General features: G+C 37.4%; 1 protein-coding gene across 1 annotated transcript in view; it reads left to right on the forward strand.

Moving 5' to 3' along the window:
• Positions 1-19,851, forward strand: part of SPATA6 (spermatogenesis associated 6) — a 47,389-nt gene that overhangs the window by 4,465 nt on the left and 23,073 nt on the right. Inside the window, exons 2-9 of the mRNA XM_026853883.1 lie at positions 7-41; positions 5,710-5,847; positions 7,336-7,384; positions 8,268-8,309; positions 9,660-9,781; positions 14,299-14,379; positions 16,998-17,276; positions 18,901-18,988. Of these exons, the coding sequence (XP_026709684.1) occupies positions 7-41; positions 5,710-5,847; positions 7,336-7,384; positions 8,268-8,309; positions 9,660-9,781; positions 14,299-14,379; positions 16,998-17,276; positions 18,901-18,988 (834 nt within the window). The remainder of the gene's footprint in view (positions 1-6; positions 42-5,709; positions 5,848-7,335; positions 7,385-8,267; positions 8,310-9,659; positions 9,782-14,298; positions 14,380-16,997; positions 17,277-18,900; positions 18,989-19,851) is intronic.

Consider the following 19,851-nt stretch of genomic DNA (forward strand, 5'->3'; position numbering starts at 1 on the left):
GGAAAGCGCTGCTCTGCGTCCTGCAGCTGGACGTCCGCTCGGTGAGTGCCCGGGCCGCGGACCTCGCCGTCCTCAGCCGGGGTGCGGCGGGCCGCAGGCTGGGGGAGAAGCCGCGGTTTTGCTCTTCCGGCGCCGCTTCCCGTCTTGCTTCCCCCTCTCGGCCGCCGCCTCGCTCTCCCGGCCCGGGGCTTCTTCTGGGAGGCTGGTCCAGGCCCTGTCGCCGGTGGGGGCCGCCTTCAGTCTGGAACTGCAGCTCAGGACTGGCTGCTGGTGGCTTTTGCCCCTTCCGTGTGTGCATCCTCCAGCAGCCGGTCGCCCTGCCCCTCCGTTGGTGTTAGCAGCAGCTGCGGTCCTTCACAGTTCTCTCCCGTGAAAAAACTTTTTTTAAGAGACACTGATTCTTAGGAAGCTCTGTGTTGTGGGAAAAACACTCTTGAAAAAATAGAAAAAAAGAAGTCCCAGGAAACAGCAGCTTGTACATGGAGTATGCACCCCTGTGGGCGATGAGGTCCCTGTGAGGGGCAGGATGTGGCACTGGGCACTCTGAAGTACCTGGGTGTTACGTGGTGAGGAGTGAGGTGAACAGCTGTGAAAGTGGAAAGTTTTTACATTAATCATGTTAGGACCGTTCCTTCTGCACTATGCAAAGTTTTCTGCCTGTATACAAGGTGGGAGTAAAGTAAGAATCTGTAGCATTCTCTGATAACTTGTAAGAAATAGTTGATGTATTTAGTGCTTTGTTACTCTGGGGTTGGCTTCACACACCCTAGTTGCTGTAATCGAGAGATTATGCCTTCTCATGGGGCAAGGGCTGCCAGAATGCTTCTGCTTGAAAGGAAAACCTGAGGTGCCATCCAGAAAAGTCAAGTGCAGATCCAGAAAGCATATACTGGTGTTCCTGGTTGCTTATCACCTCTGTTCCCAAACTTGTGTAGCTGCTCTAAAGTAGAGCTGTGAATTTCTACACATAGATGGTGAGGGTATCGCCCTAATGGTTTTGCTCTGCTGTCTCAACAGCTAGCGTTCATCTTCACAGTGCAAAGGCCCACTTGGTTCCTGGAAAGGAGCAGATATGCTTTCCTTTTCTTATTCTACGGCTGTGAGCTATTCATGTGCCAGGAGAGAGTACAGGGAAGGTGTTCCCCCAGGATCAGGCATCTTCAGTCGTGGGGCAGTTGTTATTCACCCTGCTCTCAAGGCTAAAAATAATGGTAGGAAGGGACAGAACAGAAAATGTACAACACAGATCTGAGTGCCCCTTTCAGCACATGTTGGTCGTTCAGTTATATCCCTGCTATGCTATATAATTTCTTTCACATAACCCTTCAAATAAGTCTATTTAGTCTGGTTTTGAACCATTTGTTTTGCCTTTTTTTCCTGACGGGAGCTTATCTCGGCATTTCACTCCTGTGATGATTTGAAAACTTTCCAGCCTAAACTTCCTCCTGACTACTCTTACACAAACGTCAACACTGGCCTTTTGCTTAAATACCTTTTCTGTCCTTGGTGTTTGCTCTCTTGATGTATTTTTTGAGCAGCAGTTCTGTCATTTCACAAATTGTCATCTAAAGAAACCTGGTTCTTTTGGTAGTATTTTGTGTGATGTACTCACCAGTCTTCTGATCATCTTAGGGAGGAGTGCTACTTGTCCACTTTAAATTTGCATTAATTGGGATCAGAATTGAATTCAGCATTCGAGACGGGGTCTCACTCTTGCCTTGGGTGACATCAGGGAGAAAACGTCCAACATTCATCCTATATGTCTTAATATTAGTCTTTTCACAGCTGCACCGCAGTTATGCTGTCATTTATTAACACACTCATCATCTTCCCCTCAGCCAGCTTTGAAGGTCAGCCCCCCCAGTGAAAGCAAAAACTATTAATACACAGTAGGTGCATCTCATCTCTATTACTGTGGTCCCACAAACAGGTTTTTCTGTATCTTTTTGTTGACCTCTGATGATTTCAGAATTTTAATTGGAAAAATTTCATGAGAACACTCTGACTTCTTGTGTCAGGGTCATTAAAAATATTAAAAGGCATGGATCCCAGGATATATAGAGGAATGTTTTTAATAGTAACCCTGACCTTGATGCCTCCCAGTTTTGCAAGTTATTGATGCTGTCCTTTGACCAGTTCTGTATCACCTTAGGACTTTCACACTAATTCCCATCTTCTGCATCATAAGTAAAAATTCCTCATGTGGCACCATGTGATATCCTCTGTCCAGAAAATAAGCTTTCAAGAAAATGTCGGGTTTTGCTTGACTGATCTATTTTTATGAAACATGCACTGCTGGGCTTTTTTCTTAGTCATGGTTTCTTCCATATTTTTATTCTTTTGCGTATTTAAATATTCTGATTGATGGGGTTATAATTTTTCACATATCTTTTTCTGCTTCACATGCGCCTTGCGTTTGTTATTTTTCAGCAGTTGATACTATCATTGTCTTCATAACACAGGTTTTAGTTATGTATAGATCCAGCAAGAGAAATTACATTCTTTCAAAACCTGGGCTGAATATGATTCAGCCTCCCTGTGGCTCCTTGGTGCAGTCCTAGTGTGTATTGGGTAACTTCTGTTTCTGTCATTTCATTCTTTAAGTTGTTTTGTTGCTCCTGTATTAAGTATCATTAAAACCAAGGCAAAATATTCAGTTGTGTTTGGGCCATAGATTTGTTAGTTTTCACATCTTGGTTGATTTCTACTACGTCCACTTGATTTCTCCTTTATTTGTGACTAAAGCCTTTTGCAAGTTTCTGATTCCTTTTCCCTTTTTTTTTTTTTTTTTTTTAAATGCTTTGTGTATTTCTCAACTCTCTTTGAAACCAGTACACTTGTGTCAGAAGTTCTGTCCTCTTTGGTTTTCCCTCACTTTAGGATACAGATGGGTTTTGTTCCTTTTGACATAATGAAATTTCAAGATCTTTTCTGATCTTAGTCCACACCTCTTTGGTTTATCTCACTGCCAGTTTTCATTTCTGAAAGGCTGTTCTTCTAAAATGGAAAACCTTAGTTAAAGACCTTATTTGGTTTATCCTGCCATTAATTGAAACTGAATAATTCATGATTGCTCAGACTGAGATTTCATTGTTACTTGGGGTTTTTTGAGACTAATTTTGGTGCCTACCTCTGCTGCTGGCATTTACATTGCTCATGTAGCAACAGAATGAAATTCACATTATTCTTCATGTCATTGCTACATGGAGAATTCACAAATGCGGCAGTGAAGGTAGGTAAAGCTTTAAGCACTAAGATGAATTAATAGCATTGTGGATTACTGCCAGGTAAGGAGACTAAAATGGCTTCTCTTTGCGTTGAGAAGATTATTTGTGCAACTCTTAAGTCCGAAATGCTACTCTATCTGGAAGCTTGCACTCATCAGAAGTTAATACTGGCTGTTGCCCTTCATAGGGAACTGTTCTTGTTTTGATGGTAATGGGCAATTAAAGGGATTTTTTGAGGCCTGCCTTTTTCATTGCTTATATATGCACCTACAGTTTCAGAATTGCACGTAACAAACAAATGCCATAGGGGGTGGTGGATCAGTAGAATTCTATTCCTTTCCATGACATGAATTCAGTGATTTCATAACAAACAAATGCCATAGGGGGTGGTGGATCAGTAGAATTCTATTCCTTTCCATGAGATGAATTCAGTGATTTCTTTATGGCTGTTTGTGATGTCCCAACAATAGGGCTGGTACATGTTTTCCATCCTCCTGGGAACTGCAGGAGAGAAATCCAGGCTAACACGGAGACATACATAGTCCTCCTGTTTGGTTGTAAGATCAGCTAATTGCAGCATTGATATCCCCCTTCCTTAGCTGATCTGTAGATAATACAGTTTTTGAAATGGTCCCTCATCCAGCCTGAACAGTTTAGATACAAGCTTTAATTTGTCTCCTAAGTGTTATGCAGCTCCATGCATCACACATTACAAAATAGATTTAATGAACTGCAGATATACACGTGTCATTAATTTCTGGAGCTGGTTTAAAGTTACATGAACATGTAGATTTGGTGTTCTAGCCCCAGGCTGGAATTGTGCAGTTTATCTCAAGGGTAATTGAAGCACAAGTTTCCACATGTACTATCTTGCCCTCCACAAGCCGATTTGGAAGACTGTTTTCTTTTGCAGGATAGCCAGAATAAATGACACCTGTTGTTTGCCTTTTTGCCCTCTCCAGTGTCTTCAAACTTCTCACTTTTCATCTCAATAAATAGGCAATTATTGGTTGTCTTCTCTAAGGTGAAAGGCATGAAACCCCAGCTAAAAATGATTGTAAATTCTACAAAAATGTCAAGAAGAAAAGCGAGAACTAAGCTAATGTGACTTGTAGTATGTAGTTTGGGGGATCTTGCCTTGTATGCATGAAATCTGTCTCTTTCACTCCTATTCACACTTGCAACTGCATGAGTGTCATACAAGCTGTTTAATGCTTGACAGTCTGTTTCAGTTGGGATATCTATTATTCTGGCACTTTTCTTGCAGATTTGAAGCCCTCATTTACATGGAGAGGAGATCCTTTTTTTTTCCTTCTCGGATATTTATGAATAGAAACACTACTTTTTTAGCTTATACTGTATCTATAATAATCTATTACACATTGGTTCCTCTTATTTCTTTCACCTGAGGCTGTTTTTCTGCTGGTTTTATATATATATTTTTTAATCCAGTTAGGATTTTTCAAGTAAAATGTTCATTTGGGAGTAGGAGACTGTAACCAAAGCACTTATTTTCATTCCTGTCACTCTCCTCCTTTGTCTTTTTACCTGGCAATTGAAAGTCTGAACACTTTTTCCAGCAACCTTATGTTGGAAGAGACAACCTCATATTTATTATAGTGCGATAAAAAGTGAGCAGTAGAACTGAAGTGAAAGGTGACAATTCTCTGGCTGGGTAATAGAATAAAACCACATGACTTAGAGAAAACAGCAAATACTTTTGCAATGAGTTGTGTACACCCTTGCAGTGAAAACACAAGTAAGAAAGTCTAATGTTCATCAGAGCTTTGAAAACATAACAATGTCTTCTTACTTTAAGAATTGTCCAGAGAAAGTTGAGAGATTAGTGGCAGTATCTGGCTTCCCTGCCTTGAATATACCCTCCAAGGTGGCCAGACTTCTCAGATAAAACTTGGTGTACCATGTGTCTGATAGTAACGGAACAGCAGTTGCTTTTTCTTATTTACATATTAGAAGGCAAAGTTAATATAGTATTTGCAAATAAACTTGATTTTTTTTTGATGGCTGGACAGAGTATGGATATCTAAGCATTAACATTTACCAGCTTCATTCTCTCTGTAGCTAGGCTAAAATGTAGACAAGTTTTTGTGTCTTGGCATCACACAGACTTCTACATGACTGTTCATATAGAACCTGCTTTGACCCTTGGTGATTAACCAAGTGCATGTCTTTAACTATATTAACCTGGGATTGGAATGCCAGGTTTCAGTTTTGGTTGAAGACAATGGAATATATTTACTTGCAGTAAGAAGAATTTGGTCCTCATTGTTTTAAAATGGTGACTGTTTTTCCTGGTCAGTCAGTGCAAACTGCTTTAGAAAAGAATTTTTTCACTCTCATCTGTTATAATCTGACTCTCAGAAATCAACCAGTTCAGCCTTGACCGTTTAATTTTTATCTTTAAAACAGCTGTTACTTCTGTAACAGTTCAGTTTGTTTAATGAATGTGTTACTCTTACAGATAACTTGCCCTGGAGTGCTGCTGAAAGACAAAGCGGAACTTTATCTCAGTGTCTCTGTACTTGGACAGTACAAAAAAACTCAATGCGTCCCTGCAACATTTCCACTCTTCTTTCAAGAAAAACTAGTATTTGAAAAGGTAAGATAATGTCAAGAGCTAATACAAGCCAAATAAAACCCATCCCAAACTCCACAAAAACTCATCGCAAAGCCCCTGAGCACAAGTAATCACATTGAGAATGGCACAGTATTGTAACTCTTGCTTCTCTTCAGCACAAAGGAGGTGTGTGCCTGTATTATCCACACCATCAGGCAGTAATTATACATACTGAAGATTATAAAGTATGATGAGACTTTTTAGGCGTTTGCTCATTCTTCTGTGAACTGTCCTTTTTCAGTGTCTGTTTTCCTGGCTTGGAAGGAACTGAATGTTTTTCTAAAAATTACGGCAAGGTGAAGAACAAAGACTATACAATATAGAAGAGTCAACTTAATTTAGTAGAAAGATAGAACAGCAGCTCAAGCCTTTTTTGGTGACATCTTTCTCCCTTTGAGATACTTTTTTCATGGTCTGTCACCAGAATTCCCGGGTTGGCACTCTGGCCTTATAATTTACAGTTGTTTATCACATATTCTGAGTCCCTGCTAGCGTCATTATTAGTACCACAGGGATAATGAAACACACTATCTTACAGATATGATCGGGCTTCCTGACTACCTATGAATAATAATACTTTGCCCTTTCTAGTTATCTTCCTTTAAGCATTCCCCAGCACTTTGAAAACCAGACTGAGTAAACATCAGTGATGCTCTTGTGATGTGTGTAAGATACAAACAGTGATAATTTCACCAGCTACTGAAAAGTAAAAAAAGACCATAATTCTTTCAAGGCAAACATACCACAAACTACTTAAGGGAAATGTACTGAATGCTGTTTTCATTGTAATTTAGGGGAACTCTGAGATACAAGGGTCTATCTGCTTAGAGAAGAGGTGAACAAGAAAGCTGAGAATAATAGTCTTCTTACAAATAGCTGTTGAATAGGTCTAGATACTTGTGAAGCATCAGTACATGTTGATTTTTAGTGTTTGAACAGTACCTTGAACAGCAAAGTAATCTACACCACTCTGCTGAGACTTTTGTACAGAATTAGCAGGAAGTCTGTTACCTGCTGAATATCTAGTGCAACACCCTCCCCTGTTCCTTGCTATCTATTCACATGGGATTCGGGTTAAAAACCCCCCTGAACAGTACTCTGTACGTGCATAGTCACATTCTTCATCTATCAGAATTCTAGTAAATTGAGCAATTTATCTTTCTTGAAATTTTCTCAGACAATACTTACCTCTATGTGTTCAACTCTTCACAGTACCTCCTAATTTAAATATGGAGAGGTAATCTGAATGGCTAGAAAGCAGATGACAAGAACTTCCAGCTTTCAATGAATGTGATCGTGTGCTAAATGATAATTTCAGTTTCCTTTCTTCTTCCAGTGGGGACAGGACTCTTGGCAACCAGCTGAAGCAAGGGAGCATTTTTCTTTTTTTTTTTCCCCTTCTCTTTCTCCAGAGGTCCATCTGATGACTTCAACTATGCCATTATGATTATTTATTAATTTCTTTTCCAGGCATTTGCTGATATTGTTGATCCTGGAGACCTTGTGGAGTTACTGGAACGTAGGTTCTGTTTTTTATGTAAACTATGCTGTATGCATTAATGTCACACATGTATGGGCTCTGAAGCCTTTTTGGAGGTTTAAAGTATGTGATAATGTTTCTGTCAGGAGCCTGTTCTCTGAAAAGCTAGTGGGTAACCAATGTAGTACATCATGTACTAAATAAGTAGTACCCTAACACTGGTGGGCTTTAGGAACAGAAGATACATTGTCAGTGCAAGCAAAAGTTTTTTTCTGTCTTTGGTTACCAGTAACTTACCCAAAATATTGTTATCTAACAAAATGACTGTAGAAATGTATGCTACGTGCTTTAGAGCAGGAAAATGGTAAAAATTCGTAATTCGTGGAAAATCCGGCTCGTTATTCAGATAGATTCCTTTATCAGATCATTTGTTTGATTAATTTAGTTTTCAATAATATAAGCATAAACTTTTGATTTTTGTAAAATTATTCTTTTCATTTTTAAAGAAAATTGTGTATCATGCCATATGTGGAGCATAATGAATTGTAGTGAGACAACACTGACTCTGACCTCAAACTCCAAGAATATGCTCCCTCATACTGGGATTTGTCTGAAAAAGTGGCGAAGCTTGCATCGTCTTCTTTTAAAGAAGGACAAACTTGGCAGCAGAGAGAACTCACCAAGTTCAAAGTCAAATTTAGAGTTGTCATTTGTACACTGCTAATGCCATTGTGTTCATCTGTGGTATTTATGCAAGCTGTTCTTAATTTTCTCTTATTGTTGGTGTAGTGGAAATAGTGCAGCTATGTACAGTGCTATGAAGCTTAAATCTGTGAGCTGTTTTTCTTGGGTTTTGACTTACAAGAATTACTTTCCTTTTTATTTTTTTTTAAACTCATGAAAAAACTTTTTTCCTTTCTAGTTGACACAGCAGTGCTTGAACTAATACAGCTCGTTCCTCCAGGTATTGTATCAGTCTCTTCATAAATTATGCAGTTTAATAGGTGAATTTCTATGAGGACATTGCCCATTACAGCACAATCACTTTTTCCAACACACAAACAACATAGAAAGCTCTTCAACAAATAGTCCTCTGAATATAAAATGTTAATAGATCAAGAGGATCTCATTCTTGAAAGAGAATAATAACCGAATATTGAAATGTACCATACTCAGGCTTAGGAAAGTGATAATATTTTAAAAATGGAAAATAAACTGAAATCATCCAGTGCACGCTTATTAACTGCATCACAATTCACTTGCAAAGTGGCTGTCTGTGAAATTTCAGAGTGCATAATCTTGTTCTCAGAATGACACTTTTTTTCCTTCCATTTTAATGGTGACCACTGGGAAAACTCTTATCCTCACTATAAGTATTACAGGTCTCTTGGGATATGTGAAGATAATAAATAGCGATTTGTCATACTTCTGTTATTGGTTTGTGTGATTATAAAAATCTATTTTAATGAAATTCAAGTGTTCCCATGAATAATGTAAATCTGCATTTTATTGGAAATAAAGTCAAGTTTTAAAGAGGACTCATTTGGAAACTGTGGTATTAAAAGCGCTCTCTGTCACTTGTCCTTAATACTTTCAAGGAAACTATTGCTTCTCTCAGGTGACTCACCAGACTGTTTACTTGCAGAAATATACTGAATGTGGATTTTTATTGTGGGAGAGTAAGAGATCTTGTATAAGGGATTTCATTTCAGGGGTCAGAGATAGGTGTCATACAGCCCAACATACGATGACAAGATGACTGCAATAGCACAATTTAAATTTTTTTTGTAATATACATTCAAGGTTTTCCCCTAAAAAAAACCCTTTTTTAAAAAAAAGTAGCAAACCAAGATAGTGAGAAAATCTCAAGGTAATGATTTTGATGTTGCTTGCATTTCTTTCTTACTGCTATGCCTACTATTACTATTTGGTTATATGGAATGATACAGTTTTTCATAAGGGATTGTCTGGCATTTGAAAAAAATAGTGTTTTCTTCTGTGTCATGGGAGGGAAAGAATGAGGAAAACTATGGAAGAATTGTCTAGAGAAGTCTCTTACAGAACAGTTAACACAGTCTCCTTTATTTTTTTTTTACACTAACACTGAAACATACTTTCAGAGTAGATTCTGCACATTTCTGCTGCTGATTTCACTTGATGAGGTTATTTCCTAGTGTGATAGGAATTTTAGAGCCGTGCTGTTAATTTCTAAAGAACAGAATTTATCTTAGTTTCAATATGGTCTTGTGTGTGGTGTCTGTACTATATAGCTTTGTCTATTTTCCAATTAAAGTATGTATTTTCTTTTTAGCAGGAAAAATTCTAGCTACATATAAAGAAAATACAAGAGATTTCCTGTTCCCTGACCCTAAGCTTACGCGTGGGCACCAAGGTTTAGATCGTGAGATTTTAATGAAGAGGTCCTCTTCTTTTACAGTGAGTGAATATCTGTGGATTGTATTTATGATACAGTGTGTTTCACTGAAGAAACCCCTTGAACTACTTCAAATGAAAAGTGATTACTTCTGACAGATTTTGCCATTTCAGGTGTTGAATGTACAAATCCAGAGTTGAACTTTGCTGAAGGTATAATCTTTTTTTCAAAATGCTTTGAGAAATTATTTACTGTGAAAAAGTTAGTTTCCACTTGGTTTGCAGTGTGTCACCACGACATGTCTTCCATTCAGTTTAATCTGTGGTGCAGGTGGTAGTTGAAGGGATGCAAGAGAAGAGGGAGATGTCATATCAACTTCATGGTTCTCAACAGATAAACTGTGTAACCCTCCTCCTCAGTTTCTCTCTGTAGCATTTCGTTTCAGACCATTTTAGGTGCTGTTCAGGATAATGCCAATCAGTACAAATTTCTGGTGCTATGCCATCTGACCTGTGGGCCTCCCTGAGGTGCAAGATCACCACTAAAATATTACATAACTGAACTTAAACTTAGTGCTGCATGATTGTTTTTCAGTTCCAAAGCCTGTTTCTTAAGGTCTGCTCAGGCCATTCACACTCATTTAGTAACTTGTCTTTTCTACACTTTCAAAAAAGCCATGATAAATGACAACTAATTGGCAGAATGAGTGAAATGTATTAATGTTAATTTTCTGGAGATAAGGGCTCAAGTACATAGTAAGTGAAAATGAATTTATCTCGCACTACCCTTTCATAGAGTTTGACTGTTGAATCTTAGGTGTCAGTGGAATAACTCATGAGGGCACTTTGAAGATGGTGGTGATGATGTGGGTTTTGGGGTTTGTTTTGTTTGTCTTATTTTGGTTAAGTTTACTGGTGCATTGGCAGAATATTTGGATTGGGAAGATAGGCACTTAGTTGCCCTGTCCATTGTGATTGGATTAAAAACACATGGCAGGAAGGGAATGCTGATTGAAAGTCATTGGTGTCTTTTAGCTGGTATAATCTTTCCTCTGCGAGGGCAACCTGGAAATTGCCCAGTCCCTTTCAATTAAAAGTGTTAATTTGGTGTCTAATGCTGTGTTACATTTGAATGAATTAAATTTTATGATACAAAATGTATGGTTCTGCAACAGCTTAAACTGTCCCTGCAAAAATAGCCATTTTTTTTTGGCCGTAACATCTCTTTGATAGGGCTTCTCCTATGCATGTTAGTGATGGCTCAAGAGAGGGGGTGGGACTGTATTGCTTTCATATTACTTACAGAATTGGTACTTTCCTGGTGTTGAGAAAGAATAGATAGGGAGGTAGTAATAAATGAGGTGGTATTAGCAAAATGGTTTCAAATTTTTTGTAAATGCAATATAATAAATCTTTGTAGAAGCAGAACCACTGTAGAAGTTTGAGGTTTTTTGTTGGTCTGAGTTCTTAAATACAAAAATTATGTTTTTTCTAATAAAGAGAAGGTGCCATAATTTGTGAGCTGTGAGAAGATATGATCAGTCATTTGGATGTGTAGCTGAATGATGATACTGTAGTAGCTTTAAAAAGTTGACTGATGCAAGACAGAAATGTACTTCCATGTCCTTGGGAGCAGTGTAAATGAAATCCATCTCTGCCCTGGAATGAGGACTGCAGAAGCATCTGTTGCTGTTCCATCTCCATCACAGAAAGAGCAGTTTTAAGAAAGGATTTTGGTGTACTGACCCTGTTTTCAGGAATAATAAAGAAGCTGTATTTGATGGAATTGGAGGGAGGCTCCCCAAAAGAACTTGGGGTGCCTCTCCTTGCTTGCCACACACAGTAGCCTTGAGAGGTTTTTTACCTCCAGTAGAAATGCAGTCTCAAATGCCTCCATCTTCTAGTCTTCCCTAAGCTTTACTGGCAAGTATCTCCTTCTAACTCTGTCAGCACCAAGTACAGAATGTGAATGCTAAGCAAAAGTGAAAGTGTTAAACAAGGTCGTGAGAACGCTCACATTATTCCTATGCTAGTCAAGCCATGTTCTTCCCACATGAGAAGTTATTTATAGCTGGCTGAGATGTTGAGTATTTTTGACTGACAGCTGTGTTCAGTGACACTTTGATTCCAAATAAATTTGTCCTTTATTAAAAAAATAAAGGTAGCAACAGCAAGGTTGCGGTTGTGGAGTTCAGATAGGCAGTGACAAGCAGTGTCTGATTAACACTGCTAATCTGCCAGTTGGAAGGAATCCCAAGTTGAGAGGATCAGAACTCCTCCAGAAATCTGGCACTTGGCTGATAATGTCTCTGGCTAAATGTCTTATGAAGCTTACAGACACAATAAGCATACAAGACGTGCCTCAGGTTATCTCTCCTGGTCCAGTGTTGCCCAGCTGAGGCTTTTGCCGGCTCTTCTGTATTTCTCTGCAACCCTTGCTTTTCAGAATATGTTTAAGCCTTGACTGGTGGTGACTTCTTACAGACTTTCTTATCTCCATTCTCCACCCTCATGCAGTATTTGCCATGTAACTTAAAACAGTTTCTTACGCTTTCATTAGCATACCAATACCTGACCTTGTTATATTCATATATACTTTTTTTAAGCTACAGACTTGTACTCATGCTTCTTACAGTCAAAAGTACATTAGACTTGTTTTCTAACTTTTGTTCTTCTAAATATGAACCACCTTTACAGTTTTTCTGTGATCAAATTAGTGTTATGTCCCTGTCACTTCTCTTTAATGACTGGTACAGAAGGACTGCAAAGCCTGCTCAGGGCTGCAGACACCCCTAGGCTGGAGGCAGAAGAATAGATTCCCAAAAACTTTCTGGCTGGATTTTCATTTACAGACATGTTTGGGCCTACGTACCAGTCTTTATGTAATACTGTATTGAATATCCTTCAGCAATCCCTAGTTTGAGAACTGCAGAACTCTTCTGATTGCTTTTGGCCTGTAAGTTACTTTTGACATATCCATGCCTATGTGTGCAATTGTGATCCAGTGTTCCCTCTCCACAAACCATTTTTCTGAAGAAACCATGGTTTTCTGTGATTTTTTTAGCTATGAGCATTTAACAAGTCTGTAATCGTTCTCAGTCTCTGTAAGAGCAGTAGATGTTCTGTTGTTGCTTTTTATAGAAGACTTACTAATTCTGATGTGTCCTTTTTTAAATTGTTGATAGCACTTGACAATTCATTAGTAATAAAAATTAGTTGATTAAAGATGGTCAGCTTTAAAATCTCTTTTATATGCCGTAACTTGACTTGATTGAATCCTGGACTCTGTTAATTGCTATGACTGAGCTTTCTTGGCATTTTTGTAATTTCATTTCCATAATATAACCTGGGCCCAGATCGTATTCCCTTATGGGAAATCACTTTGTGTTTAGGCAGGTGGTAGAGAATCGTTTGGTTCAGGAGTAGACTTCACTCATGAAGTTCCTTCTGATTTTTAAGAATGTGGGGCAGAGTTGCAAACAGACCAGCTCTTTTTGTTTCTCTGTGACTTTGTGTGTTCATGCGCACAAATGCCCATGCACACAGATGCCTTGGGGCAGCAAACTCTGTCTGTGTTGAAAGAAGTGGGGGTAGAAAGTTCTAGGGACACTTGACTCTCTCTTTGCTTCTGCAGAGCTGTATAAGATGCACATAGATGATTCCCACTTGTTTATAGCATATATGGCCTTTAGTTCTTTTATGCCTTTTTAAATGTTGCTGTTTTGGGAAATAACACTTGTCTGTCATCATCTCTGCCATTTACACCCAGTAAATTTCGTATACATTGGCCAATTCTAACTAAATTTAACAGGAAATAGAGCTTTCAGAGGAATTTGTTTCTACACATGACTGCAGTAAAAGAAGGTGAGTTGAACAGAGAGTGTTTCCCATGTAGAGATGGAGGGACCTGCTGGCCGTTAGTGCATGTGTACTGGTTGACTGGGAGGCCCAGCTGGACCCCACTGAGTCCAAATTGGTCTGTCAAGGGCTGCCTCTTGTCAGCCACATGTGTAAGAGAGGATTGAGAAAGTGGAACATGGTTATAGAACGTGGGAGACAACTCACAGAAATCAGACTTTTCTAATGGTTACAGAATTAAAGGGTATTCTTAATCATACTGTTACAAACGAATAGTTATTTGCAGTGTAATTGACTGATTTTCAAAATGTTTTTACAAAAAAGATTGCACAATTGAGACTATATATACATAAGTTTCCAAAGTTAGCATTAATGAAACTTCCAGAGCATGACTGGAAATATTATTGATGCTATATAGCATGGCATGAAAAATCTTTAAAAGTGCTTTTGACAAAGAAATGTATTGAAATAAAAGTCAGACCTTAATTGTTGTACAAAAGCAATATAATCATCTGTAATTGAATTGTCAGAAATGCAAATGTTAGCATCTTGACATTTACCATTGCTGTTCTGTCTTTTCTAATTATCTTTATTAAAGGCTGAAATTAACAAAGGAGATGGCTGAAAATTAGGAATGGTTTGTTACATTAGGTGACATTTACTTCTTTGATTCCCTTTATCTCGAGTTGGAGCTTGATGTTCAATTATTGTCTCTCTTCTAGGGAATTGCACCAAAATTGAGATTTTCTACAAGCTCACTTATTACAGAAAGTCTGTTAAGCTCAGGAAGGAGTCACATACAGGTTAGCATAATTTAATTGTTTGCAATTTAATTTCTAGATTTAATATTGATAGCCTTGGTTCCAATTTTTGCATGTGCTGCTCACTTCAAACTTTTCTCATTCTTTTGTTGTGGTTAAAGCAGTTATCATGGGTGCTTGACAACTTGATTAAATTTTTAATCAAGTATGAGTAAAGAGTGGGTTTGGTGCATGACAGTAAAGGCTGAGAGTTCCTTGAATCTGAAACAATTATCAGCTGCTGTGTTCTATGATCAGCTGAAGTGTCAATCCCTGGTGTATTTGTAGGTGGGAAGATGCCTTCTCACCATTTCTTACTGACACTTAAAATTAAGGACAATGAAAGCTAGGTGAAGTCAGAGAAGGTACATTATCAAAAACAAACCAATTAATTTAATTGTTTTCCATAACAATATCAGGAACAGTAATGGAAATTAAGATTTTTGTTAAAAAGGCTGTCTGTATTAATCTGGAAATGCTGCTTCTGCAATGAGCAATGTTAAAGTACAAGTAGCTGAAGAGACTGGGGGAAAAAAAAAATCCCTCTCTAATGTGTGTGTTCATTTGATAGCACTCGTCTCTGGTCTCACTGGAATTTTGATTGGGTTTCCTAGCACAAGCTGTCATATAAAGTTACTCTTATATCCTCCTTTTTGCTATATTATTGAAAAATGGTGCAATATCATTACAAAGAAATGGTTGTCAGGAAGGTTTGCCTGCAGAGAGGGTTAGTTGACTCTGACCTGTTTATGGTGTTGCTAATTAGTTCACTGGGAAGTTTCTTCCAAATTTAGCAAATGAAATGTACAGAGACACTTAGATAAAGAATTATTTTTTTTTTTTAATCAGTGAAAATTGTCATTGTCAGAACACTAACTTCACTGAAGGCGACTTCAATAAGGGCAGTTTGATTTAAAATTTTAAATGTCCTTAAAAGTATTTAATATGTGTTGAAAGGCATGTCAGATAGCATGTGTTGCAGTGAAAGTCTGTTTTCATGACTGGTGGAGGTCAGAAGCAGCACAGCCTACTTCTGGTGAAATTGAAATTAATCTTACAGAATGGGTCTGGTTTTGTTTGGGCCAATTCCATACTCTGGTTTATTACCAGTTGCAAAAGTGCTAGTACAGGTGTAATAAAGTGTCATGAATAGTCTGTGTGATGCCAGATTGAAACTATGGTGATGCAAAACAAACACACAACCTCAGCCTCTTTCATTGTTGGGTGTAGAGGAGAAGGCTTGAAGGCAAGCTGGTCAGTGTGTTTCTGAGTTCTTCTGAAGTAGTGCATGTGACATTCAGATTTAAGACTAACGTCAACTTCCTCATGTTTGAAAAATAATTTCTAATAGGAAGAAAAGTCTTGCTATACCATGATTTTTTATCTTTTATAGCCTGTGAATTTGGGCCATATTTGACCAGAAAACCAAATTATCCATATTGAGGTATTCAAAGTTCAAACATCCTGCTCACTAAGTAGCCTGATAAGAGTTGTATAATCTAGAGTGCCTTGACCTATAAAGCTTGTAGAGTAATAGAATGCTCATTTAATGCCAGGAATTACAAAGGAATGATAATGTATTTCAAACAAAACTTCAGTGTTGGAAACGGTTTCCCAGGATATGAAATTGGTGACTGAAGAAGTTAGGGGTTACTCGGAGTGGGTGTCAGTCCTGATTGTTAGGTAGGCTTTGTTGGTAACAGCAACAAAAACTGTAACAGCACCACCCCCATCCTGTGTTGTGGGAAGGGAGGTGCTGAGGTTGGTTGTTCCTCTACTTACCTTTATTCTGTTGTATGAAGGTACTTTGAAAGTAGTATCTACTCAGAGATAGGCTTTTAAGGCAATGTTTGTTAATGGTGGGATTTTTATAAATTTTAGTTACAAAATGCATATATTGGATGTCTAGTGCCAGTTGCACAGATGAACAGCTGCTTGGCCTCGTTTGCAAAAGTATTCATGTGATTTGACAGGATCTTTGGAAGATGGTTTTAAAAGTTTTTTGGGTTTTCTTTTTGGGGGGGGGAGGTTTTTTTCCTAAACGTAGCTTCTTGATTATAACTCTAAAGAACTAGTAAATTCACCATGATCCAAGAAAATATAAATTTCAGATAATATAATTACACTTCTTATGAAGCTTTAGGCAACTCTAAGTGCATATAATTTAAACTATTTAGTAGGCTGCTGTTTTATGTATTTTATTTTAAAGGGTAAGACTTTTAAAAGGTTAAAAAAATGTTTAAATAGATGAAAAAATGCTTCAAATCTGTGTATGTCCAATCCAGGTAAAGTTTGTGTTAAATGAACTTGTGACAAAATCCAATTTAATTTTTTACAGTCTCTGTACACTTAACTGTGTGAGAAAGCTGATTGGGTAAGTATCAGACACTTAACATCTAACATGCAGTAATGTGTGTTTTAACCTCCTTTTGGTTTCAGAGAAAATGGTAAATACATTGTTGTTTTTTAAATTGCAGTTTGATTATAGTTTTGTTAGGGGAACTTCATTTGACATGGCATCTATTTCTGTTAAATCTTAAATTAGTTCCCTGTGTGCATTATTTTCAGTGATCTTTGTTCTGCGTGCTGTCAAACCAGATAATTTCTCTTTTTCACTTTAGGGTGATTTGAATTGTGCACACCACTCAACCCCAAATGGAAAACTGCAAACAAAGTTACCAAAGAAAAATACTCATTCACCTGAGAAGAGCAGGCACAACTTAGCAACAAAGAACTACGAGCAACCTACAATAGCTTCTAAATCCCGTTCTCCATCTCCATACACAAAAAGACGAATGTGTGAGCTATCAGAAGAAGCCAGGCAACGACTGGCCCATTTAAACCTTGGTCCTTATGAATTCAGAAGAGAAACTGATAAACCTCCATTTGTAGTTAGACGGGTTTGTATTCTCTCCAAAGTGCTTCCAGCTTAAGCTCAGATCAAATATTGTTCTTTCACTAAATACTGCTCCAAAAATTCATTCAGCTTTTAGTTTAGATGAATAATTTTTCTCTCCTCAACAGTCTGTCACATAGTGCTTTAAATGTAAAATTAACTAAAATAAAATTTCTTTTATCTGCGTTAGTAACAGACAAAGATCAAATTCTTTCATGAATATCTTGGTTAAATTCTCTGAGGCCCCATTTCTTTTCTTCCAGCGCACTAGACAGGATAATAGGTGTATAAATTCAGCTTGGAAGTAATTGATATTAGTATTAAAAATTCCTGAATAAGACTTCAAAGAAAGAGTGTCTAGTCACATTATGAACACTTACACTTCCTCTCTTTCAACTTTTTTTTATGTTGGCATTCTATGATCTTTGAAACACTTCCTTTGCTCAGAGCTACATCTCTAACACTTTGACTTAGAGTTCATAACCAACCTGACTTTAGCGCCCGCATAAGGACTTTTTCTAACTGTACGTGAAAAATTGTTCTGAAATTAGGTACTTATTTAAAGAAACTGTGTTTAAGTTAAGCTTTAATACAAGGGGGACAGATTTCCCAGCCTCATGGAGGATCATATTCTCAGATTTTATTTTTCTAAATTTTTCTTATGATTACAACAATCCTTTATTTTTAGAAAGTTACTTTGAATATGTAGGGGCAGAAATGAGATTGTTCTGATTTTGTGCTATGACATTATGATGTTTACAATTCTGGACACGTGTCACAGCCATTGAGAGAATTTAATGTTTAATTAGTTTGCTTCTCACTTTATTTAATTTTTTTTCTAGTTATATACAAATGAATCAATAATATAAAATTTTAGAATTATTTTCCAAGGGGTTTTTTTACGTATAGGTACCTTTGAGAAATTCCATTAGCCTTAATAAGCCATTAATCATTCATCAACCTACTGTTTATCTCTCTCAGATATTTTTTTTTAACTCCTTTTAATCAATTCTTCTGGTTTTTGATCTATAGGTGAAGTTCACAGTTTAATTACAGCATCTTTAAATGCTGATTATTGATTTTGATTGCTTAGTTATGTTTGTATAAATAAGGGAGAAGCTTGTCTACTAATGTACCATATCCTGTCTGTCATGGCCTTTCTAGATTGAGAATGCTCCTTTTAGGGCATCTTTACTGCTGAGGACTCTTTTGGCCTGGAGATTTTGTGTACATGAAGATTAAAATTAGATTATGTTAAATGTAACTTTTTAATTAGGAAGAGATTCAGATCTCTTTTGATACGATCTGGACTGTTTGGAATAGTTATGAGATACTGAGAATTGTTTAAAAATACTGCAGACATTATAGATGAAGGAGAAACTGCATTTTTTTTCTTTGAACAAGATGATATTCAGTGTTTTCTAGACTTTTCTAGCACTTTTTGTTTATGCACAGTAATGCTAATAATACACGTAATATGAACAAAGTGTTGTTTAAATAGTTCTAAATAGTATTTAAATAAGAATAAAATATTTCAGAAAGGACTAGATATGATCTTGTGAATGAAAACAAAAAAATAGGAATTGATACATCTGATACTGAGCTGCTTAACATTATTTTTGCTTCAGGTTGAACTACCAAGTCCTGTTGTTAAACTTCATACCTGGTGTCCCACACGAGAAAGCACTGCAGAAGCCTGGACCAAGGTAGATCATGGTCAGTATTTCCTCCTATAAATCTCATCAATGCTTTTGTTTTCTGCAGTATTTTAGTCAGGTTATTGTCTTTTGTTTTTTTTAATTTATTGTAAGTTATCTATAATGGAGGAAAAGCTGGTCTTTCTTCATAGGAGTAGGAAGAATGCTGAATAAAAGGTGGGTTTGAGTAGTTCTTTACCTCAAGAAACTTGGAACATAGTTCTACATAATATGAAAGGAGGAATAGAAAATACCAAAGCCCAGGCAAGTGCTGTTTCACTCCACTTGTTTTGATGAGTTGGATAGTGGAGCAAATCTGCACCAGTCTGTGGGTGTGTTGATCAGGCTTGGAGTATTGATCATTCTGAACTTCAAGGGCTCTGTTGCTTCAAAAACGAAAAATGTTTATTTCAGCAGTATTTGTGAGTAGTGGATCTGTGACTTACCATTATTAATGAGAATCCAGGATGTGCTCCATTATCTGCTTTGGCATTCATTGGTATCAGTAAGGGTTTACTGATCAGTGAGGGTTTACTCAAAGGTGTGGGGCCAGAAATTTAAAGAGATACCCTAAAACTTGTTTTGATTGCATGTGGCTGGCAATATGAGGATTTTAATGAGTCTCATCAGTATTTGTTTGTTATGTGTGCTCTGCCTCATTTTTATTGCACCTCCTCACTAATTATAATTTGTTATATAGCAAATTATTTTGAACTTGTTATTTTACATTTATTATTCGTAGTGGCACTGGTTGCAGGATTTTAAAGGTTTCACTAGGTTTCACTAGGTTCCCTTTGGGGTCATACTTACCAATCTGTAGTAGCTGGATAATGTAACCAGACTTATTATTGTCTGATACCACTGCATACTTACAAAATCAGT

This window comes from Athene cunicularia, assembly GCF_003259725.1.
Source record: "Athene cunicularia isolate RWA chromosome 8 unlocalized genomic scaffold, athCun1 chr8_part1, whole genome shotgun sequence".
Lineage (NCBI taxonomy): Eukaryota > Metazoa > Chordata > Aves > Strigiformes > Strigidae > Athene > Athene cunicularia.